Here is a 25,320-nt window from a genome sequence, read left to right as displayed (position 1 = left end):
TGGTGCCATTTACAGGGGTGATGGTGCTATCTACAGTGGGAGATGGTGCTATCTACAGGGGGGGATGATGCTATCTACAGCAGGGGTGTGGTGCTATCTACAGGGGGATGTGGTCTATCTACAGGGTGTGTGGTGCTATCTACTGGGAGGCGTGGTGCTATCTAGGAGGGTTTGGTGCTATCAACAAGGGGGTTTGGTGCTATCTATGGGGGGGTGGCACTATCTACATGGGCACTGTGGCACTATATGCGTACTACCTACAGGGGACACTGTGGCACTATCTACATGGGCACTGTGTGTGGCACTATGTGAACACTATCTACAGTGGGAACTGTGGCACTATTTCAGCCCTATCTACAGTGGGAACTGTAGCAATATGTGGGCACTATGGCACAATCTACAGTGGGCACTGGCACTATGTACAGGGGCATTGTGGCACTATCTACAGGGGCTTGTGGCACTATCTACATGGGCTCTGTGGTGTTTTAGGGGGTTGTTTGTTTTTTTAACGGCCATGAAAAATTTTATTAAAAACTGTCAGACGGCCGCGAAATGGATTCAAATTTTGAGACACACTGATGCAAAACAGCCATGAAAAACTGACAGTTGATCCGTTGTTAACGGGCTTTTTTTTTTCATGTCGTGTGAATATAGCCTTAGGGTATGTTGACACGGGCTAATTTCAGCCGTTTTTCTGTACGTAAATGGCCGAAAAATCGGAAGCTGAACGCCTCCAAACATTTTTCAAAGTATTTTCAGTTTTCAAGGGAAAACAGCTCCTGATTTTCAGATGTTTTTTAAGCCACTCGCGATTTTCGCTGCGTTTTTTACGTCCGTTTTGGAGCTGTTTTCAATAGAGTCTATGAAAAAGGGCTCCAAAAACGTCCCAGGAAGTGACCAGCACTTCTTTTTCAAAACGGCTGCGTAAAAAAACTTCCCGTCGGAACAGAACGCCATTTTCCAATTGAAATCAATGGGCAGATGTCTGGAGGCGTTCTGCTTTCCGATTTTTCTGCCGTTTTTGTGGCGTTTACGGCCCGAAAAACGGCCGAAAATAGGCCGTGTGAACATACCCTTATAGTCCTCTTCACTCTCCCCTCACAGCGATCCAGGCTGATGGAGTGAGTGAAGACTAAGGCCTTATTCACACGAATGTGTTATGCGTCCGTGATACGCGCGTGATTTTCATGCATGTCGCACTGACCTATGTTATTGAATGGGGCCGTTCAGACTGTCAGTGATTTTCACACACCGTATGTGCGCTGCGTAAAACTCACGACATGTCCTATACTTGCCCATGTTTCGCGCAGCACGCACCCATTGAAGTCAATGGGTGCGTGCAAATTGCGCACGGCACACGGAAGCACTTCCGGGTGACGCGCGTGATTCGCGCTACAGCTGGTAAAGAAGAGAAGGGAAATATAAAATCCCCTCCTTCTTTACTGTGTTGTCACATAAAAAGTGAGTGTCATAATGATGCTGGCTGCGCGAAAATCACGCAGCCACGCACCATATACACATGTCAAACTAAACTTTTGCGCGCGCAAAATGCAGCGTTTTTTGCGCGCACAAAATGGACACGTTCGTGTGAGTAAGGCCTAAGGCTTGGTTCACACAGAGTTTTTCGCACGCGGAAAATCTGCGTTTGGAATTTTGAGACAGATTTTGCTCTGCCTGCACGCGAATTTTCGCTGCGTTTTTCGCCCGCGCCCATTGAGTGCCGTGGGCAAAAAACGCCGCAAAATACGCTTTCTCTGCCTCCCATTGATGTCAATGGGAGGTCAGAGGCGTAAATACCCGAAGATATGGCATGTCCCTTGTTTTTCCCGCGACTCGGTTTTTCCGCTCGCGGAAAAAAAAACGCCTTCGCCTCTCATTGATATTTCGGCCGTTTTTTGTGGCGGTTTCTGACGCGGTTTCTGTGTCAAAAAACTCGTCAAAAAAAACTCTGCATGAACTCCCCCTAATTGTTATGATGCAATAGTGTGTGTGTGTGTGTGTATATATATATATATATATATATAGATATATATATAGATATATGTGTGTATATATATAGATAGATATATATATATATATATATATATATATATATATATATATATATATATATAAATTAACAGTATACATACAAATAATAGAAATATTTAAAGAGGCTCTGTCACCAGATTTTGCAACCCCTATCTGCTATTGCAGCAGATAGGCGCTGCAATGTAGATTACAGTAACGTTTTTATTTTTAAAAAACGAGCATTTTTGGCCAAGTTATGACCATTTTTGTAGTTATGCAAATGAGGCTTGCAAAAGTCCAAGTGGGTGTGTTTAAAAGTAAAAGTCCAAGTGGGCGTGTATTATGTGCGTACATCGGGGCGTTTTTAATACTTTCACTAGCTGGGCGCTCTGAAGAGAAGTAACATCCTCTTCTCTTCAGAACGCCCAGCTTCTGACAGTGCAGATCTGTGACGTCACTCACAGGTCCTGCATCGTGACGGCCACATCGGCACCAGAGGCTACAGTTGATTCTGCAGCAGCATCAGCGTTTGCAGGTAAGATCGACTTACCTGCAAACGCTGATGCTGCTGCAGAATCAACTGTAGCCTCTGGTGCCGATGTGGCCGTCACGATGCAGGACCTGTGAGTGACGTCACAGATCTGCACTGTCAGAAGCTGGGCGTTCTGAAGAGAAGAGGATGTTACTTCTCTTCAGAGCGCCCAGCTAGTAAAAGTATTAAAAACGCCCCGATGTACGCACATAATACACGCCCACTTGGACTTTTACTTTTAAACACACCCACTTGGACTTTTGCAAGCCTCATTTGCATAACTACAAAAATGGTCATAACTTGGCCAAAAATGCTCGTTTTTTAAAAATAAAAACGTTACTGTAATCTACATTGCAGCGCCTATCTGCTGCAATAGCAGATAGGGGTTGCAAAATCTGGTGACAGAGCCTCTTTAAACAGAAAGAAAGAGACGGAGCATGAGAGCCGTATATATAAAAAATATAAAAAAATTGATTGATCACATAAATGAGACAGACATAATTTTAAAAAGGTACAAAATAGATAAGAAGACTCTATAATATTCCAGTTTAAACATGAAAGGCAGACTTCCTATATCTTTATAGCGATATATAATTCATCCTAAGAGTAGGGATATAAGGAATGGGTGGTAGGAGACTCGGTAATCACTAAATCTTCATAAAGTACTGATTAACTCTGGACATAATAGTCAGATAATTTTTAGAAAGATTTATAAGAAAAACGAGTGGTCACAAAATAATTTTTCAAAAACCTTACCCATATTGGTACTCATGGAAGTCTGGATACCATGTAAAAGACCGCAACGCGCGTTTCGAGGTGTGTGCTCAGAAGCAACCAAAACAGCACTGAAGGTGTTCTGTGGTTTCTGGCACCAAGACGTTAGTAGCAGATCTTTTAAGTTCTGTAAGTTGCGAGATGGGATCTCCATAGATCGGTTTTGTTTGTCCAGCGCATCCCACAGATGCTTAATCGGATAGAGATCTGGGGATTTTGGAGGCTAAGTTAACCACTTGAACTCTTTATCATGTTCCTTATACCAATTCTGAACAAAATTTGACATATGGCAGGGCGCTTAATCCTGCTGGAAGAGGCCTATGGCATTAAAGAGTACAGTTGCCATGAAGAGGTGTACTTAGTCTGCAACATTGTTTAGGTAGGTGATACATGAATTCCAGGACAAAAGGTTCCCCAGCAGAACATTGCCCAGACCATCACACTGTTTCCGCCGGGTGGCCTTTTTTCCATAGTTCATCCTGGGGCCATCTCTTCCCCTGGTAAACGTCACAAGACATCTGGTTGTCCACATTATGTAAAAAAAACGGGATTCATCAGATGAAACTACCTTCTTCCATTGCTTTATGGTCCTTTTTATAAGTTTTAAGCGGTGGCAAAGGTCAGCATGGGCACTGTGACCACAGCCCCAAACACAGCAAGCTGCAATGCACTGTGTTCTGACACCTTTCTATCAGAGCCAGCATTAACTTTTTCTGCAATTTGTGCCACAGAAGCTCTTCTGTGGGATTGACAGGCTAACGTTTACTTCCCACACGCATCAATGAGCCTTGTGTGCCCATGATCCTGTCCCTGGTTCACCAGTTGTCCTTCCTTAGGCCACTTTTTTAGGTACTGACCACGACATACTGGGAGCACCTAATAATACCTGCCATTTTGGAGATGCTCTGAATTAGCATTTGTCAACGTCAAGTGAATGGAGCCCACTGCAGTTTCCTTTTACAGCCAGATGACCGCGAGTGCCCCTGTAAAAAAAAAAAAAAAGAAACTTTAAAGGGGGCGCATTGCTAAATCACTGATGCACCCCTTCGTTTTCTGGATTGGTGTATGTCCCCAAGGTAGTACTCCCACCAATGATAAAGTAGAAGGGCTCATACACACATAGCGGAATTGCTGCGTTTTTTTCTGTCTGGAATTGCGGATGGAAAAAACTCAGCAGAATACAGTAGCAGCATAGTGGATGAGATTTAACAAATCTCATTCACACGCTGTGTAAATATTCCGTGCAGAAATTGACCTGCGGTGCATATATTTTGGACCGCAGCATGTTGAACTTGGTTGAACTTGATGGACATGTGTCTTTTTTCAGCCGTACTAACTATGTAACTATGTAACTATGTAATTCCTGCTGTGGAAAGTGGACAGAATTGCTGCGTTTTACAGAGGAGATGTCACCATCTCCTAGCATTGTGAAAAACGGAAAGTCTGATTTTTTCAACGGAATTGCTGCACAAAATTTTCTGCAGCAATTCCATTACGTGTGGACAAGCCCTAAGGGCAAAGCCCCACGTGGCGGAATTGCTCTTGAATTCCGCTGCGTACGCTCCTCAGCGTTAATCCGCAGCGGACCCGTTTCTCCATTGCCTTCCACTTCTTTTTAGTAGGCTTCGTTTAGACGAGGCTGAAAATTCCGCTGCGGAGCATAGGCTGCGGTGCGGAATTTGGTGTCTTCAGCATACAATGGATGTTGCGGACCAGTGGCGGACTGGTTGCGGACTCATTGCGGAAGTTCTCCATTGACTTCAATGGAGATTCTAAATTCCGCAATGACGTCCGCAGATGTCATGCACATGTTATGTGTGCTGCGGATGCGTATTGCTTTTTTAACATGACATGTCTTCATTCTAGCTGGACCTATGTATTTCTAGGTCTACAGCCAGACTGAGGAAGTCAATGGGGCTCCCGTAATTACGGGTGACTACGTGTGTGCACCCATAATTACGGGAGCGTTGCTAGGCGACGTCCGTAAATAGTCACTGTCCAGGGTGCTGAAAGAGTTAAGCGATCGGCAGTAACTGTTTCAGCACCCTGGACAGTGACTACCAATCCCAATATACAGCAACCTGTAAAAAAAATAGAAGTTCATACTTACCGAGAACTCCATGCTTCTTTCTCCAGTCCGGCTTCCCAGGATGACGTTTCAGTCTAAGTGACGGCTGCAGCCAATCACAGGCTGCAGCGGTCACATGGACTGCCGCTTCATCCAGGGAGGTCGGGCTGGATGCCGAAAGAGGGACGCATCACCAAGACAACGGCCGGTAAGTATGAAATTCTTTTACTTTCACTAGGGAAAGTGCTGTCCCTTCTCTCTATCCTGCACTGATAGAGAGAAGGGAAGTACTTTCACCGCAATACGCAGCAGCTAGTCCGCATCAATTTACTGCACATTTTGGGCAGATCCGCCACAGAGTCTGCAACGCAGATTCTGTGCGGCATTGATGCGGACAGTTGCGGAGGAAAACCGCCACGTGGGAGCATGCCCTAAGGGTGTCAGATTTGTTACTGAAATTTCTGCGGCTGAAAATCTGTTCCATAGACTGATATGTGTAAGCAGGTGGGTGCAGTGTGATCCATGTTTTGACTTTTAATCTGCCAAATAATATCTATGTTTTTACATTTAAAGACCCTATCTGTGCTGGACATTTTTATTTATTGGATATGTTGCAAAAGAGTATTTTTTATTTATTTAATCTGTTTGCTTTTAGGAGAATTTAAATGACAAGAACTTTCCATTCTGGCTTTGGATTGAGGGCATTTTAGAGCTAATTAAAAAACATCTGCTGTGTCTGTGGAATGATGGGTGAGTATTAATGTGTAATTTACTCTTTTTATATGTAGTTGACTGTCTAGTTCTTTGAGAGAATAAATTACTCACACACTGCAGGTTACTGTCTTAAGTAAATGGAATTCAAAAATCCAGCTTGAATTAACCCCTTAAATATGCTGCTCATATTTGCCTTGAGGATGTAGCATATTTTTCCATTTTTTGCTTCATCGCATTCTGGCAGCCATACAGTTACTATATCAGGTCTTGTTTTTTTAAAGTTTCAGGGTGTATTTCTTTGCCTTTGGCCATTGAAGGTAATGCAAGCACCACGGTCAAAAAACGCTGCGAAAAATGCTCGGAAACGGGCGCCACAGTTTTTTCTGTCTCCCATTGATTTCAATGTGAGGTCAGAGGCGGAAACCAGCAGCAAGAAAGGACATGTCGCTTTTTTCCCCCACCAGTGGCTAAAGGCTGCCCGAGAAAAAAACTTCTCCGCCTCCCATTGAAATCAATGGGGGGCGATTTCGGCCGTTTTTTGGCGCTGATTCCGACGTGGTTTCCGTGTCAAAATCAGTGCTAAACAAACTCTGTGTGAACAGGGCCTTATAGAATCTGAAATTCACAAATGCCTGAAACCATTTAAAGGGAGTCTCTGGTTGTGATAGCATTCCACAGAATCCTGGTGTCTATCTGGATAAGGTTTTGATTGAATTCGTAGAGTCTCTCCCTTCTTATTTGAAAGAAAATACAGATTTACTACAGTGTTTTCAGACATAATTAGGGCGTTTTACGCTTCGAATTACGCCTGAAAAAACTTCTCCATTAAAGAGGCTCTGTCACCAGATTTTGCAGCCCCTATCTGCTATTGCCGCAGATAGGCGCTGCAATGTAGATTACAGTAACGTTTTTATGTTTAAAAAAACGAGCATTTTTGGCCAAGTTATGACCATTTTTGTAGTTATGCAAATGAGGCTTGCAAAAGTCCAAGTGGGTGTGTTTAAAAGTAAAAGTCCAAGTGGGCGTGTATTATGTGCGTACATCGGGGCGTGTTTACTACTTTTACTAGCTGGGCGCTCTGACGAGAAGTATCATCCACTTCTCTTCAGAACGCCCAGCTTCTGGCAGTGCAGATCTGTGACGTCACTCACAGGTCCTGCATCGTGTCGGACACATCGGCACCAGAGGCTTCAGTTGATTCTGCAGCAGCATCGGCGTTAGCAGGTAAGTCGATGTAGCTACTTACCTGCAAACGCCGATGCTGCTGCAGAATCATCTGTAGCCTCTGGTGCCGATGTGTCCCCGCTCGTCTGACACGATGCAGGACCTGTGAGTGACGACACAGCGTGATCTCTCGAGAACACGGCTGTGTCTGCACTGCCAGAAGCTGGGCGTTCTGAAGAGAAGTGGATGATACTTCTCATCAGAACGGCCAGCTAGTAAAAGTATTAAAAACGCCCCAATGTACGCACATAATACACGCCCACTTGGACTTTTACTTTTAAACACACCCACTTGGACTTTTGCAAGCCTCATTTGCATAACTACAAAAATGGTCATAACTTGGCCAAAAATGCTCGTTTTTTAAAAATAAAAACGTTACTGTAATCTACATTGCAGCGCCTATCTGCTGCAATAGCAGATAGGGGCTGCAAAATCTGGTGACAGAGCCTCTTTAACCCCTTAAGGACGCAGCCTAGTTTTGGCCTTAAGGCTCAGAGCCCATTTTTCAAATCTGACATATTTCACTTTATGTGGTAATAACGTCGGAATGCTTAAACCTACCCAAGCGATTCTGAGATTGTTTTCTCGTGACACATTGGGCTTCATGTTCGTGGTAAAATTTGGTCGATATATTCAGTGTTTATTGGTGAAAAATTGCAAAATGTAGAGAAAATGTTGAAAAAATTGCATTTTTCTGAATTTAAATGCATCTGCTTGTAAAACAGACGGTTATACCACCCAAAATAGATACTAGTTCACATTTCCCATATGTCTACTTTAGATTGGCATTGTTTTTTGAACATTCTTTTATTTTTCTTGGACGTTACAAGGCTTAGAACATAAACAGCAATTTCTCATATTTTTAAGAAAATTTCAAAAGCCTTTTTTTTAAGGTACCTCTTGAGTTCTGAAGTGGCTTTGTGGGGCCTATGTATTAGAAACCCTGATAAAACACCCCATTTTAAAAACTAGACCCCTCAAAGTATTCAAAACAGCAGTTATAAAGTTTTTTAACCCTTCAGGCATTTCACAGGAATTAAAGCAAAGTGGAGGTGAAATTTGCAAATTTCATTTTTCTTGCTGAATTTCAATTTTATTCATTTTTTTTTCTATAACACAGAAGGTTTTACCAGAGAAACACTACTAAATATGTATTGTCCAGATTCTGCAGTTTTTAGAAATGTCCCACATGTGGCCCTACTGCGCTCGTGGACTAAAACACAAGCCCTAGAAGCAAAGAAGCACCTAGTGCATTTTGAGTCCTCTTTTTTATTAGAATTTATTTTAGGCAGCATGCCTGGTTTGAAGAGGTGTTGAGGTGTCAAAACAGTAGGAATCCCCCAATAGTGACCCCATTTTGGAAACTACACCCCTCAAGGAATTCATTTAGGGTTGTTGTTACCATTTTGACCGCACAGTTTTTTCACAGCACGTATTTGAATTGGGCTCTGAAATGAAAAAAATGTAATTTTTTCCAATAAAATGTCATTTGTGATCAAAATTTCTTATTTTCACAGGGAACAAAATACCCCATTTTGTTGCCCAATTTGTCCAAAGTGTGGCAATACCCCATTTGTGGTGATAAACTGCCGTTTGGGCCCATGGGAGGGCTCAGAAGGAAAGGAGCGCTATATGTTTGTTGGAGTCCAGATTTTGTTGGATTGGTTTTCGGGTGCCATGTCGCATTTGCAGAGCCTCAGAGGTATTAAAGCAATGGAAACCCACCAAAAGTGACCCCATTTTGGAAACTACACCCCTCAAGGAATTCATTTATGGTTGTTGTTAGCATTTTGACCACACAGTTTTTTCACAGCACCTATTTCAATTGGGCTGTGACATTAAAAAATGACATTTTTTCCAATAAGATGTAATTTTTTACCAAAAATTTCTTATTTTCACAGGGAACAAAATACTAAATTTTGTTGCCCAATTTCTCCTGAGTGCATCAATACCCCATTTGTGGCAATAAACTGCCGTTTGGGCCCATGGGAGGCCTCAGAAGGGAAGGAGCGCTGTGTGTTCTTTGGAGTACAGATTTTGCTGGTTTGGTTTTCGTGTGCCATGTCGCATTTGCAGAGCCCCAGAGGTATCAAAGCAATGGAAACCCACCAGAAGTGACCCCATTTTGGAAACTACACCCCTCAAGGAATTCATTTATGGGTAATGTGACCATTTAGACCCCATAGTTTCTTCACAGAACTTATTTGAATTGGGCTGGGAATTAAAAAAATATATATTTTTTCCAATAATATGTCGTTTTAGCTCAAAAATTCTTATTTTCACAAGAAATAAAATACTCCATTTTGTTGCCCAATTTGTCCTGAGTGCGGAAATACCCCATTTGTGGTGATAAACTGCTGTTTGGGCCCATGGGAGGGCTCAGAAGGAAAGGAGCGCTGTGTGTTCTTTGGAGTACAGATTTTGCTGGATTGGTTTTCGGGTGCCATGTCGCATTTGCAGAGCCCCAGAGGTATCAAAGCAATAGAAACCCACCACAAATTACCCCATTTTGGAAACTACACCCCTCAAGGAATTCATTTATGGGTGTTCTGACCATTTTGACCCCATAGTTTTTTCACAGAACTTATTTGAATTGGGCTGGGAATGAAAACAAAATTATTTTTGTCAAATAATATGTAGTTTTGGCTGAAAATTTCTTATTTTCACAAGAAACAAAATACCCCATTCTGTTGCGCAATTTGTCCTGAGTGTCGCAATACCCCATTTGTTGTGATAAACTGCCGTTTGGGCCCATGGGAGGGCTCAGAAGGAAAGGACCACCATTTGGCCTACTCAGGATTTTCTAGTGCGAAGTCATGTATGCAGAAGCCCCTGAGGTACCAGTACAGTTGAAACCCGCAAGAAGTGACCCCGTTTTAAAAACTACACCCTTAACATTCATCTAGAGGTGTAGTGAGCATTTTGACCGGAGACCTACACCCCATAAACTGTAATGTGGGTTCTCCAGGGTATGGCAATACCCTACATGTGGCTGTTATCAGCTGCCTGGACACACAGCAGGGCCCAGAGGGGAAAGACGAGGGGGGATAAGCTGTGCGGAGTGCATCAGGGTAAGTAAAATTGGGGTAAATTATAAACCAAGGGATGTATGATAAATTTGAAAACACTTTCATACAGAGCTCTGGTTATTCGGGACACGTGTCACATTGATATATTGTGTCCTCCCTTATCCCCCTCTTATAGCAGACTTTGCACCTCTTTTGACTTTTTCCCTTCTTGCCACTTTGGGGAACTTCTCCTGGAAAGTGTTGCCCTGGTACGATGCGTGTGGGCTCGCTTCCAGAAGTACTGGGTGCCCCCCCTTCTTGGTCCCTAAAGATTAGGTTCTTGATAATCACCTCTTGAAATTCCAGGAAAGTTCCCGTCTGGCCTGCACATCGACGTAGCATGTACGCATTGTACAATGCCATCTGTATGATGTGCCCGGCCAGCTTCTTATACCACACCGCATGGCGCTGTAGGGCTTCAGGGCTTGATCTTACAAGTCCATCCCTCCCATGTACCTATTGTAGTCCAGGATGCAGTCTGGTTTGGGGGTGGCCTTTCCTTCATATATCCTAAACCTGTAGGTATACCCTGATGCACTCTCACAGCTTATACATCTTCACGCCATACCTTGCCCTCTTACCCGGCAGGTATTCGCGGAATTGAACCCTCCCTTTAAAATGTACCAGGGACTCATCAATAGAAATACACTTCTCGGGGGTGTATGCTTGGGAAAACCGGGCACTGGAACGGTCTAATAGGGGTCTCCGTTTATACAAACGGTCAAAACTGGGGTCATCTTGGGGTGGGCACTGCTCATTATCAGTATAATGTAAGAAGCGAAGTATTGCCTCATTTATTTATTTTTTTAGGTTCCAGTTCAGTTCTGAACTGGAAACCCCTATCAAATACCCCATTTTAGAAACTAGACCCCTCAAAGTATTCACAACAGCATGTAGAAAGTTTATGAACCCTTTAGGTGTTTCACAAAAATTTAGAGCAAAGTAGAGGTGAAATGTACATTTTTTTTTGTCAGAAAATCCTCTTTATACCATTTTTTTTATAACACAAAAGGATTTATCAGAGAAACGCAACTTAATACGTATTGCCCAGATTCTGCAGTTTTGAGAAATATCCCACATGTGGCCCTAGTGCGGTAATGGACTGAAGCACCGGCCTCCGAAGCAAGGGAGAACCTGGTGGATTTTGAGGCCTCTTTTTTATTAGGCACCATGTCCAGTTTGAAGAGGTCTTGTGGTGCCAAAACATTGGGAACCCCCCAAAAGTGACCCCAATTTGTAAACTAGACCCCTTGAGGAATCCATTGTAGTTTTCTTGGGGTGCATGCGGCTTTTTGATCAGTTTTTATTCTATTTTTAGGTGGCGTGGTGACTAAAAAACAGCAATTGTACTATTGGTTTTTTTTTCGTTTTTTTTACAGCGTTCACCGTGCGCTATAAATGACATATTCACTTTATTCTGCGGGGCGATACGATTACGGCGATACCCTATGTTTATAGTTTTTTTTATGTCTTATGGCGTTTGCACAATAAAATACGTTTTGTAAACAATCATTCACTTTTTGTGTTACCTTATTCTAAGAGCCAGAACGTTTTTATTTTTCAATCAATAAAGCCGTGCGAGGACTTATTTTTTGCGTAACGAACTGTAGTTTCGATCAGTACAATTTTTAGGTACATGCGACTTTTTGATCTCTTTTTATTCCATTTTTTGGGAGGTGAAGTGACCAAAGAATTGTGATTGTGGTTCGGTTTATTATTATTTTATTTTACGGCGTTCACCGTGCGGGATAAATAATGAAATAATTTTGTAGTTCAGGCCGTTACGGACGCGGCGATACCAATTATGTATAGTTTATTTGTTTGTTTATATATTTTTATTAATAATAAAGGACTGATAAGGGAAAAGGGGGGATTTTTACATTTATTACTTATAAATCTTTTATTTTCTTATTTTTACACATCTTTTTGTAACTTTTTTTTTACTTTATTACTTTGTCCCACTATGGGACATGAGGGCAGGAGGCTCTGATCGCTATTCTAATACACTGCACTACATGCGTAGTGCAGTGTATTAGAACTGTCAGCTACTCACTGACAGCAAGCATAGTGGGTCCTGACGTTGTCAGGACCCACTAGGCTTCCGTCTATGGCATAGCCGGACGCCATTGTTTGGTGTCCGGTTGCCATAGTCACCATCGCCGGCCGCTATCGCGTAGCAGGCCGGCGATGGCAGTTTAACCCCTAAAAAGCCGCGATCTCTATAGAACGCGGCTTTTAAGGGGTTAATCAGCGGGGACACAGCGATCGGTCCCCGCTGTAGGAGCTGTGACAGCTGCTGAACAAGACATCAGCGTCACAGCTCCTGTATGTGTCGGGAGGACGGCCGAAACGGCCGTTACTCCCGAGACGTACTATTACGGCATGGAGCGCGAACGATACAGCTGCCATGACGTAATAGTACGTCAAGGAGCGGGAAGGGGTTAAGCCTACAAACATCTGCCCATTGCTTTCAATGGATTTTACGATGTTCTGTTCCCACGAGCCTTTATTTTACGTGTCGCTGTCAAAATACGGTGCGTAAAATTACGGCTCGTCAAAAGAAGTGCAGGACACTTCTTGGGACGTTTTTTGTGGCGTTTTTCATTGACTCCATTGAAAAACAACTTCAAAACAAGCCGTAAAAAACTACACGAAAAACGTGAGTTGTTAAAAAAACGTCTGAATATCAGGAGCTGTTTGTGCCTGACAGCTCCGTATTTTCAGATGGTTTTGACTTTGTGTGTGAACATACCCTTATCGTTAAGCCATTGTATTCTACTATCTTGCATGTTGCTGGTCTGGTGGTCATTTCGGTTTTTTGTTTTTTTTGCCTGTCACAATAAATGTATCCTATATCTAACTCTAAGGCTGGGTTCACACGACCACATTAACGTCCGTAATGAACGGACGTATTTCGGCCGGAAGTCCCGGACCGAACACACTGCAGGGTGCTGGGCTCCTAGCATCATAGTTATGTACGACGCTAGGAGTCCCTGCCTCTTCGTGGAACTACTGTCCCATACTGAAAACATGATTACAGCACGGGACAGTTGTTCCGCAGCGGGGCAGGGACTCCTAGCGTCGTACATAACTATGATGCTAGGAGCCCGGCTACCTGCAGTGTGTTCGGTCCGGGACTTGCGGCCGAAATACGTTCCGTCCTTTACGTACCGAACGTGCTTGTGTGAATCCAGCCTTAGGGTATGTTCAGACAGGCTATTTCGGCCGTTTTTGGGCCATAAACGGATGAAAAATCGGAAGCAGAACACCTCCAAACATCTGCCCATTGATTGCAATGGGAAAAACTGCGTTCTTTTCCGATGGGCCGTTTTTTTACGCGGCCCTTTTGAAAATAGGCTGCGTAAAAAAAAGGCAGTGAAAAAGAAGTGCAGGACACTTTTTGGGACGTTTTTGGAGCCGTTTTTCATTGACTCTATTGAAAACAGCTCCAAAAACGGCCGTAAAAAACGCTGCGAAAAACGCGAGTGGCTTAAATAACTTCTGAAAATCAGGAGCTGTTTTCCCTCTGTAGATAACGCCATACAGTCCCCCTGTGGATAGCGCCATACAGCCCCCTCTGTAGATAGCGCCATACAGCCCCCTCTGTAGATAACGCCATACAGCCCCCTCTGTAGATAGCGCCATACAGCCCCCTCTGTAGATAGCGCCATACAGCCCCCTCTGTAGATAACGCCATACAGCCCCCTCTGTAGATAACGCCATACAGCCCCCCCTGTGGATAGCGCCATACAGCCCCCCCTGTGGATAGCGCCATACAGCCCCCTCTGTAAATAACGGCATACAGTCCCCCTGTGGATAGCGCCATACAGTCCCCCTGTAGATAGCGCCATACAGCCCCCTCTGTAGATAGCGCCATACAGTCCCCCTGTGGATAGCGCCATACAGCCCCCCTGTAGATAGCGCCATACAGCCCCCTCTGTAGATGGCGCAATACAGCCCCCCCTGTAGATAACGCCATACAGCCCCCTTTGTAGATATCTACAGAGGGGGCTGTATGGCGTTATCTACAGGGGGGACTGTATGGCGCTATCTACAGAAAGGGGTTTATGGCGTTATCTACAGGGGGGACTGTATAGCGCTATCTACAGAGGGGGCTGTATGGCGTTATCTACAGGGGGGCTGTAAAAAAGGCACTATCTACAAGGGGGGGGATTGTGTGACACCAAGGGGAGGGGGGGCCCCAGTCAAAAGTTTGCTATGGGGCCCAGTTTTTCCTAGTTACGCCCCTGGGTGGCACTATCTACAAGTGGGGGCTCCTTGGGCTATGCGGCACTATCTACAAGGGGGGCTGTGTGGCACTATCTACAGGAGTGTGTCCCGGTGCTTTAAGTTTTGGGTCAGGTTTTTTTCAGCTATTACGACTATGAAAGAACATAATTATGTGATAACAGATGTTAGAATATCAGTGCTAAACTGTTTGTTACAATTTTTGTAACCCTGTAACTAAAGGTTAATAAGAGTATAAGAGTACACTAGTGGCCTAGCTGTATTTTTACATTGCACACAAAATTGATAAATGTTCATTGTCAGGGTGTGTGTGGGGGGGTGGAAGATGTGGGGTGGGGGGGTGTTTGTTGTGTGCGAGGGGGGCCCAGTCAAAAGTTTGCTATGGGGCCCAGTCTTTCCTAGTTACGCCCCTGCTTAGGTATCAATCTCAATTACTCCTTATTATTTCTTCATAATTATTCCTCTTTGACCCCAACGATATCATGTCTCATTAACATATTTTCCAACTCCTTGGTATTGTGGACGAGTAAGATAGCGATAACTAAAATGATGGTACTTCCCATAATATTACATACTTCACATACGATGACTATCCCTCTACCTCCCCTCTTTTCTTCCCAAACTGCAGAAAGTGTTGCTATCTTTTATTTGGGGGTGGGGGCAGCCTAGGGTTCGCACCTCTACTATGACCGTGGCAGGCGGTCGGGGTAGGGGTTCCTGATTTATATGATTACTATATGTCTGCCACACCTGATCAGCTTAAATTTTGGTGGGCTCTGAAGTGTGACAAAAAATGGCTAAAGATTTTACAATGGGTGCATCACCTGTCTCTTTTTTGAATTAGCCACCTTTTTTACCACAAATTCCAACTGTTCCACTATTGGGAGTGACAATCTCGCTGACCGCTTGGAAATATCTCCTTCGCCAATCTTCTCTGAATGATTGTGGGTCTTTATGTGATATGCCTCTTAGATATATGTATACGGTAATTGATAATATTAATATTGACTCTTGGGAGACGGCTGGGATCAGGAATATTATATGTCTTTTCCAAAACCCTATATTACGTTCCTTTCAAGATTTATCCTCCACATATGCTATAAGGAGTGCACATGTTAAACCCCCACTCATCTAACAAAAATAACCACACAGCAACAATATTATGGCAAATAAATTTGAAGCACTAGCCACTCTTTATTTAAAAAAGATTATACAGCTCTGTTGGGTGAACCCGACCAATTGCGGCACCACACGTGATGGGCCCGTGCCCGCCTGCCCCAGCCCTCCCAAGGACTAGGAGCCAGCGGTGCATGCGCACCTCCACTGGCTCCCCCTGAGCAACCGCTGGCTACCATGACCAACCTTCGTAGTTGCCCAAGTCCGTCCGAACCGGGGACCAGCCGCGTAGCTTGTGTCCAGAACCAGGGACCAGCCGTGTAGCTTGTGTCCAGAACCGGGGACCAGCCGTGTAGCTTGTGTCCCGAACCGGGGACCAGCCGTGTAGCTTGTGTCCCCCCACAGATGAGAAACCCTGCCGTGTAGCTCGTGGTTATCTCGCTATGGCCCATAGCTACCGATTCCATGTGTGTGAAGTGCCGCAATCCCGCCTTACAACACAGAACATTACAACAAAGCTTATAATAAGTGCTGGGTGGGTGGGTCTTGCTTTTCCCTGTAAACAGAAACAAAATTAGCCTGCTCTCCTTCACATTACCTCCCTTAAATCCCCCTACACTAATCCCCTTATCCAATTAACTTTACTTCCTCCCTAATTTTCTTACCCAATTGCCTTACACCTACCTTCAGGTCCAACCATCCCCTATTGTTCCTTTACCTCCCCCTTAGACTACCTGATACCGCAAGCCATGTGGCCAGCTCCATTTTGGACAAAGCAAAAAAAAAAAAACCCCTTAAGCTGCATTATCCCTATTCCTACCAAACTATCTAAGGTTCCCCGCTACAACCCTTTTCTTCCTGGGGGCCACATGGCCCTCCTTATGGTTCCTTATGGGCATTTTGCCCATTCGTCACTCTTAAGGAGTGCACATGTTAAACCCCCACTCATCTAACACAAATAACCACACAGCAACAATATTATGGCAAATAAATTTGTGGCACTAGCCACTCTTTATTTAAAACACATTATACAGCTCAGTTGGGTGAACCCGACCAATTGCGGCACCTCACGTGATGGGCCGGGTCCCGCCAGCCCCGGCCCTCCCAAGGACTAGGAGCCAGCAGTGCACGCGCACTTCCAGTTTCTCCACCTGAGCAACCGCTGGCTACCATGACCAACCTTCGTAGTTGCCCAAGTCCATCCGAACCGGGGACCAGCCGTGTAGCTTGTGTCCCAAACCGGGGACCAGCCGTGTAGCTTGTGTCCCAAACCGGGGACCAGCCGGGTAGCTTGTGTCCCCCCACAGACGAGAAACTCCATGTGTGTGAAGTGCCGCAATCCTGCCACAAAAAGTAGGGCTCACCCAACTGCCCTACTTTGCCCCCTCCACTTACGAATCCTTCAATCATCTGATGTTATACAGACCATCCTCTCTGAACGTCCGTTACAGCCTTCATGAACTATAGGCGCTCTATAAATGGTGGAGTCCTGGCTTCTTTCACTGCTTCCCTCTTGAGTCCTGTAAGAACAAAACATTCTGTGAGTATCCAATGCCACTCATGCATACAGAACCTGTCCAGGTAATACGATAAACACTAATGTAAGCAGGTACCAAATTATTTAAATTAAGCACACAACAGGACACTCCCCATTGGAAGACATTTATCAACAAAGTACTTGCCCCTAAACCAACAACCAGTATATTTAACCCCTTCCCGACATCCGCCGTATATATACGGTGCTGCCGGGAAGGTGTTCCCGCAAAGCGCAGTACAGTTACGGCGCAGTGATGGTGCGGGCTCAGAAGCAGAGCCGGCACCATCACCGCGGGGTGACAGCTGTATTATACAGCTGGCACGCTCCTGTAACTGCCAGGACTGGAGCTATTCTCAGATCCGGCAGATTAACCCCTCAGATTAACCCCTCAGATGCTGCGCTCAATATTGCGCAGCATCTGATAGGTTTTCACCCGACCGGCAACCCAGCTACGCAATCGCTGGGGTGCTGTGGCAATCGGACGCCAGAAAATGGCGTCCGAGTCTGCCTTGTACGGGAGCCGATGAGGACCCGCCTGCGGCGCGTCCTCATAGGCTTCCTGTCAGTGAATAACTGACAGCGCTAATACACTGCACTACGTATGTAGTGCAGTGTATTAGAGTAGTGATCTGGGCATCAGGCCCTCATGTCCCCTAGTGGGACAAGTCAGAAAAGTAAAAAAAAGATAATAAAAATGTGGTAAACCAATAAAAACACACACATTTCAAATAAAAATAAAGCTAAACTGACTTTTTTTCCATAGTAAGTCTTTTATTATGGGAAAAACCGTAAAAATTAAAAAAAACTATACATAATTGGTATCGCCGCGTCCGTAACGACCCAAACTACTAAACTATTATGTAATTTATCCCGCACGGTGAACGCGGTAAAAAAAAAACATGAAAAACAACGCCAGAATCTTTGTTTTTAGGTCACATCTCCTTTCTCAAAATGCTATAAAAAGTGATCAAAAAGTCACATTTACTCCAAAATAGTACTAATAAAAACGGCAATCCGTCCCGGAAAAAAGAATTCCTGACACCGCTTTGTGCACGCAAAAATAAAAAAGTTATGGGTCTTAGAATATGGCAACACAGAAAACAAATGATTTTTATAAAAAAAGTGATTTTATTGTGCAAAAGCTGCAATACATAAAAAAAACTATATAAATTTGGTATTGCCGTAATCTTATCGACCCGCAGAATAAAGCTAACATTTAATTTAGGGCGCACTGTGGATGCCGAAAAAAACCCAATAAAAAACTATTCTAGAATTGCTTGTTTTTGGTAATTTCCTTTATCAAAAAATGAAATAAAAAGTGATCAAAAAGTCGTATGTGTTCTAAAATGGTACCAATAAAATCTACAGCCCGTCTCACAAAAAACAAGCCCGCACACTGCTCAATCAACTGAAAAATAAAAAAGTTATGGCACTAGTATAATGCGGTGATGAAAAAACATCTCAATGCGCAGTCCGGAGGGGAACATTCCTTCAGTTTCAGGGCCCTAGTATTTAGGAACTAGGAAACGGAAGGGACATAGCACATCCGCTGGAAGCGAGGGTGCCCGTATTATACCAGCGCAAAACTTTCCCAGTAATATTTCCCAAACTACGAAGGAGATAAAGTCCCCAAAAGGTGCGGAGCGTTACACAAGAGGGATAATAAAGAAAACCGTTTATCAGTGTGACACCGGCCTGTGCATAACGGATTGCTACACATCGTAACACACATCTATGGATAATTGTATTATTTACCCCATTATTATACCCTCTTATTATGACCTCATGTACCCCGCACAGATTAAATATGCTCCCACTTTATAAACTGAAATACCAGCAAAACCCCAAACAGAACTATTACCAAGCACAATCCATGCTCAAAATGGCGATCTTTCCCTTCTTAGCCCTACAGTGTGCACAAACAGCAATTTATGGCCACAAGTAAGGCATTACCATACCCGGGAGAACCAGCTTAACAATTTATGGGGTAAGATTCTCTAGGGGCACAACATATTGTGCAGTGAATGGGCAGATCAGTGGAAAAATTGCAATTTTCACTTTGTATCATCCACTGCGTATTAATTTCTGAAAAACATCAGTGGAGTCTAAATTTTCACTACACCCCTTGATAAATGCCTTTAGGGGTGTAGTTTCTAAAATGGGGTCACTTTTGTTTGGTACTTCAGTGGTTTTGCAAATGCAACATGGCGTCCGCAAACCATTCCAGAAAAATCGACGCTCCAAAAGATAAATACCGCTCCTTTTTTCTGAATGCTCCCATATATGTAAACAGCTGATTATAACCACATATGGGGTGTAACCGTACTCGGAAGAAATTTCTTTACAAATGTTGGGGTGCTTTTTCTTCTTTATTCCTTGTAAAAATGAAAAATGTTGATCTAAAACTACATCTTGTTGGAAAAAAAAATATTTTTCATTTTCATGGCTTAATTCTAATTAATTCAGCAAAAAACCTTTGGGATCAAAATTTTCACTATTTTAGAGCTAATTAAAAAACATCTGCTGTGTCTGTGGAATGATGGGTGAGTATTAATGTGTAATTGACTCTTTTTATATGTAGTTGACTGTCTAGTTCTTTGAGAGAATAAATTACTCACACACTGCAGGTTACTGTCTTAAGTAAATGGAATTCAAAAATCCAGCTTGAATTAACCCCTTAAATATGCTGCTCATATTTGCCTTGAGGATGTAGCATATTTTTCCATTTTTTGCTTCATCGCATTCTGGCAGCCATACAGTTACTATATCAGGTCTTGTTTTTTTAAAGTTTCAGGGTGTATTTCTTTGCCTTTGGCCATTGAAGGTAATGCAAGCACCACGGTCAAAAAACGCTGCGAAAAATGCTCGGAAACGGGCGCCACAGTTTTTTCTGTCTCCCATTGATTTCAATGTGAGGTCAGAGGCGGAAACCAGCAGCAAGAAAGGACATGTCGCTTTTTTCCCCCACCAGTGGCTAAAGGCTGCCCGAGAAAAAAACTTCTCCGCCTCCCATTGAAATCAATGGGGGGCGATTTCGGCCGTTTTTTGGCGCTGATTCCGACGTGGTTTCCGTGTCAAAATCAGTGCTAAACAAACTCTGTGTGAACAGGGCCTTATAGAATCTGAAATTCACAAATGCCTGAAACCATTTAAAGGGAGTCTCTGGTTGTGATAGCATTCCACAGAATCCTGGTGTCTATCTGGATAAGGTTTTGATTGAATTCGTAGAGTCTCTCCCTTCTTATTTGAAAGAAAATACAGATTTACTACAGTGTTTTCAGACATAATTAGGGCGTTTTACGCTTCGAATTACGCCTGAAAAAACTTCTCCATTAAAGAGGCTCTGTCACCAGATTTTGCAGCCCCTATCTGCTATTGCCGCAGATAGGCGCTGCAATGTAGATTACAGTAACGTTTTTATGTTTAAAAAAACGAGCATTTTTGGCCAAGTTATGACCATTTTTGTAGTTATGCAAATGAGGCTTGCAAAAGTCCAAGTGGGTGTGTTTAAAAGTAAAAGTCCAAGTGGGCGTGTATTATGTGCGTACATCGGGGCGTGTTTACTACTTTTACTAGCTGGGCGCTCTGACGAGAAGTATCATCCACTTCTCTTCAGAACGCCCAGCTTCTGGCAGTGCAGATCTGTGACGTCACTCACAGGTCCTGCATCGTGTCGGACACATCGGCACCAGAGGCTTCAGTTGATTCTGCAGCAGCATCGGCGTTAGCAGGTAAGTCGATGTAGCTACTTACCTGCAAACGCCGATGCTGCTGCAGAATCATCTGTAGCCTCTGGTGCCGATGTGTCCCCGCTCGTCTGACACGATGCAGGACCTGTGAGTGACGACACAGCGTGATCTCTCGAGAACACGGCTGTGTCTGCACTGCCAGAAGCTGGGCGTTCTGAAGAGAAGTGGATGATACTTCTCATCAGAACGGCCAGCTAGTAAAAGTATTAAAAACGCCCCAATGTACGCACATAATACACGCCCACTTGGACTTTTACTTTTAAACACACCCACTTGGACTTTTGCAAGCCTCATTTGCATAACTACAAAAATGGTCATAACTTGGCCAAAAATGCTCGTTTTTTAAAAATAAAAACGTTACTGTAATCTACATTGCAGCGCCTATCTGCTGCAATAGCAGATAGGGGCTGCAAAATCTGGTGACAGAGCCTCTTTAACCCCTTAAGGACGCAGCCTAGTTTTGGCCTTAAGGCTCAGAGCCCATTTTTCAAATCTGACATATTTCACTTTATGTGGTAATAACGTCGGAATGCTTAAACCTACCCAAGCGATTCTGAGATTGTTTTCTCGTGACACATTGGGCTTCATGTTCGTGGTAAAATTTGGTCGATATATTCAGTGTTTATTGGTGAAAAATTGCAAAATGTAGAGAAAATGTTGAAAAAATTGCATTTTTCTGAATTTAAATGCATCTGCTTGTAAAACAGACGGTTATACCACCCAAAATAGATACTAGTTCACATTTCCCATATGTCTACTTTAGATTGGCATTGTTTTTTGAACATTCTTTTATTTTTCTTGGACGTTACAAGGCTTAGAACATAAACAGCAATTTCTCATATTTTTAAGAAAATTTCAAAAGCCTTTTTTTTAAGGTACCTCTTGAGTTCTGAAGTGGCTTTGTGGGGCCTATGTATTAGAAACCCTGATAAAACACCCCATTTTAAAACTAGACCCCTCAAAGTATTCAAAACAGCAGTTATAAAGTTTTTTAACCCTTCAGGCATTTCACAGGAATTAAAGCAAAGTGGAGGTGAAATTTGCAAATTTCATTTTTCTTGCTGAATTTCAATTTTATTCATTTTTTTTTCTATAACACAGAAGGTTTTACCAGAGAAACACTACTAAATATGTATTGTCCAGATTCTGCAGTTTTTAGAAATGTCCCACATGTGGCCCTACTGCGCTCGTGGACTAAAACACAAGCCCTAGAAGCAAAGAAGCACCTAGTGCATTTTGAGTCCTCTTTTTTATTAGAATTTATTTTAGGCAGCATGCCTGGTTTGAAGAGGTGTTGAGGTGTCAAAACAGTAGGAATCCCCCAATAGTGACCCCATTTTGGAAACTACACCCCTCAAGGAATTCATTTAGGGTTGTTGTTACCATTTTGACCGCACAGTTTTTTCACAGCACGTATTTGAATTGGGCTCTGAAATGAAAAAAATGTAATTTTTTCCAATAAAATGTCATTTGTGATCAAAATTTCTTATTTTCACAGGGAACAAAATACCCCATTTTGTTGCCCAATTTGTCCAAAGTGTGGCAATACCCCATTTGTGGTGATAAACTGCCGTTTGGGCCCATGGGAGGGCTCAGAAGGAAAGGAGCGCTATATGTTTGTTGGAGTCCAGATTTTGTTGGATTGGTTTTCGGGTGCCATGTCGCATTTGCAGAGCCTCAGAGGTATTAAAGCAATGGAAACCCACCAAAAGTGACCCCCATTTTGGAAACTACACCCCTCAAGGAATTCATTTATGGTTGTTGTTAGCATTTTGACCACACAGTTTTTTCACAGCACCTATTTCAATTGGGCTGTGACATTAAAAAATGACATTTTTTCCAATAAGATGTAATTTTTTACCAAAAATTTCTTATTTTCACAGGGAACAAAATACTAAATTTTGTTGCCCAATTTCTCCTGAGTGCATCAATACCCCATTTGTGGCAATAAACTGCCGTTTGGGCCCATGGGAGGCCTCAGAAGGGAAGGAGCGCTGTGTGTTCTTTGGAGTACAGATTTTGCTGGTTTGGTTTTCGTGTGCCATGTCGCATTTGCAGAGCCCCAGAGGTATCAAAGCAATGGAAACCCACCAGAAGTGACCCCATTTTGGAAACTACACCCCTCAAGGAATTCATTTATGGGTAATGTGACCATTTAGACCCCATAGTTTCTTCACAGAACTTATTTGAATTGGGCTGGGAATTAAAAAAATATATATTTTTTCCAATAATATGTCGTTTTAGCTCAAAAATTCTTATTTTCACAAGAAATAAAATACTCCATTTTGTTGCCCAATTTGTCCTGAGTGCGGAAATACCCCATTTGTGGTGATAAACTGCTGTTTGGGCCCATGGGAGGGCTCAGAAGGAAAGGAGCGCTGTGTGTTCTTTGGAGTACAGATTTTGCTGGATTGGTTTTCGGGTGCCATGTCGCATTTGCAGAGCCCCAGAGGTATCAAAGCAATAGAAACCCACCACAAATTACCCCATTTTGGAAACTACACCCCTCAAGGAATTCATTTATGGGTGTTCTGACCATTTTGACCCCATAGTTTTTTCACAGAACTTATTTGAATTGGGCTGGGAATGAAAACAAAATTATTTTTGTCAAATAATATGTAGTTTTGGCTGAAAATTTCTTATTTTCACAAGAAACAAAATACCCCATTCTGTTGCGCAATTTGTCCTGAGTGTCGCAATACCCCATTTGTTGTGATAAACTGCCGTTTGGGCCCATGGGAGGGCTCAGAAGGAAAGGACCACCATTTGGCCTACTCAGGATTTTCTAGTGCGAAGTCATGTATGCAGAAGCCCCTGAGGTACCAGTACAGTTGAAACCCGCAAGAAGTGACCCCGTTTTAAAAACTACACCCTTAACATTCATCTAGAGGTGTAGTGAGCATTTTGACCGGAGGACCTACACCCCATAAACTGTAATGTGGGTTCTCCAGGGTATGGCAATACCCTACATGTGGCTGTTATCAGCTGCCTGGACACACAGCAGGGCCCAGAGGGGAAAGACGAGGGGGGATAAGCTGTGCGGAGTGCATCAGGGTAAGTAAAATTGGGGTAAATTATAAACCAAGGGATGTATGATAAATTTGAAAACACTTTCATACAGAGCTCTGGTTATTCGGGACACGTGTCACATTGATATATTGTGTCCTCCCTTATCCCCCTCTTATAGCAGACTTTGCACCTCTTTTGACTTTTTCCCTTCTTGCCACTTTGGGGAACTTCTCCTGGAAAGTGTTGCCCTGGTACGATGCGTGTGGGCTCGCTTCCAGAAGTACTGGGTGCCCCCCCTTCTTGGTCCCTAAAGATTAGGTTCTTGATAATCACCTCTTGAAATTCCAGGAAAGTTCCCGTCTGGCCTGCACATCGACGTAGCATGTACGCATTGTACAATGCCATCTGTATGATGTGCCCGGCCAGCTTCTTATACCACACCGCATGGCGCTGTAGGGCTTCAGGGCTTGATCTTACAAGTCCATCCCTCCCATGTACCTATTGTAGTCCAGGATGCAGTCTGGTTTGGGGGTGGCCTTTCCTTCATATATCCTAAACCTGTAGGTATACCCTGATGCACTCTCACAGCTTATACATCTTCACGCCATACCTTGCCCTCTTACCCGGCAGGTATTCGCGGAATTGAACCCTCCCTTTAAAATGTACCAGGGACTCATCAATAGAAATACACTTCTCGGGGGTGTATGCTTGGGAAAACCGGGCACTGGAACAGTCTAATAGGGGTCTCCGTTTATACAAACGGTCAAAACTGGGGTCATCTTGGGGTGGGCACTGCTCATTATCAGTATAATGTAAGAAGCGAAGTATTGCCTCATTTATTTATTTTTTTAGGTTCCAGTTCAGTTCTGAACTGGAAACCCCTATCAAATACCCCATTTTAGAAACTAGACCCCTCAAAGTATTCACAACAGCATGTAGAAAGTTTATGAACCCTTTAGGTGTTTCACAAAAATTTAGAGCAAAGTAGAGGTGAAATGTACATTTTTTTTTGTCAGAAAATCCTCTTTATACCATTTTTTTTATAACACAAAAGGATTTATCAGAGAAACGCAACTTAATACGTATTGCCCAGATTCTGCAGTTTTGAGAAATATCCCACATGTGGCCCTAGTGCGGTAATGGACTGAAGCACCGGCCTCCGAAGCAAGGGAGAACCTGGTGGATTTTGAGGCCTCTTTTTTATTAGGCACCATGTCCAGTTTGAAGAGGTCTTGTGGTGCCAAAACATTGGGAACCCCCCAAAAGTGACC

The 25,320-nt window shown here is 43.4% G+C and overlaps 1 protein-coding gene across 2 annotated transcripts in view; it reads left to right on the top strand.

Annotated features, from left to right (window-relative positions):
• Positions 1-25,320, top strand: part of STAT1 (signal transducer and activator of transcription 1) — a 1,010,933-nt gene that overhangs the window by 789,050 nt on the left and 196,563 nt on the right. For both annotated transcript variants that reach the window (XM_075829995.1, XM_075829994.1), the window contains one exon: positions 6,040-6,134. In XM_075829995.1, the coding sequence (XP_075686110.1) occupies positions 6,040-6,134 (95 nt within the window). The remainder of the gene's footprint in view (positions 1-6,039; positions 6,135-25,320) is intronic.

Source organism: Rhinoderma darwinii, chromosome 6 (assembly GCF_050947455.1).
Source record: "Rhinoderma darwinii isolate aRhiDar2 chromosome 6, aRhiDar2.hap1, whole genome shotgun sequence".
NCBI lineage: Eukaryota > Metazoa > Chordata > Amphibia > Anura > Rhinodermatidae > Rhinoderma > Rhinoderma darwinii.
This window is presented reverse-complemented; position numbering and strand designations above follow the sequence as displayed.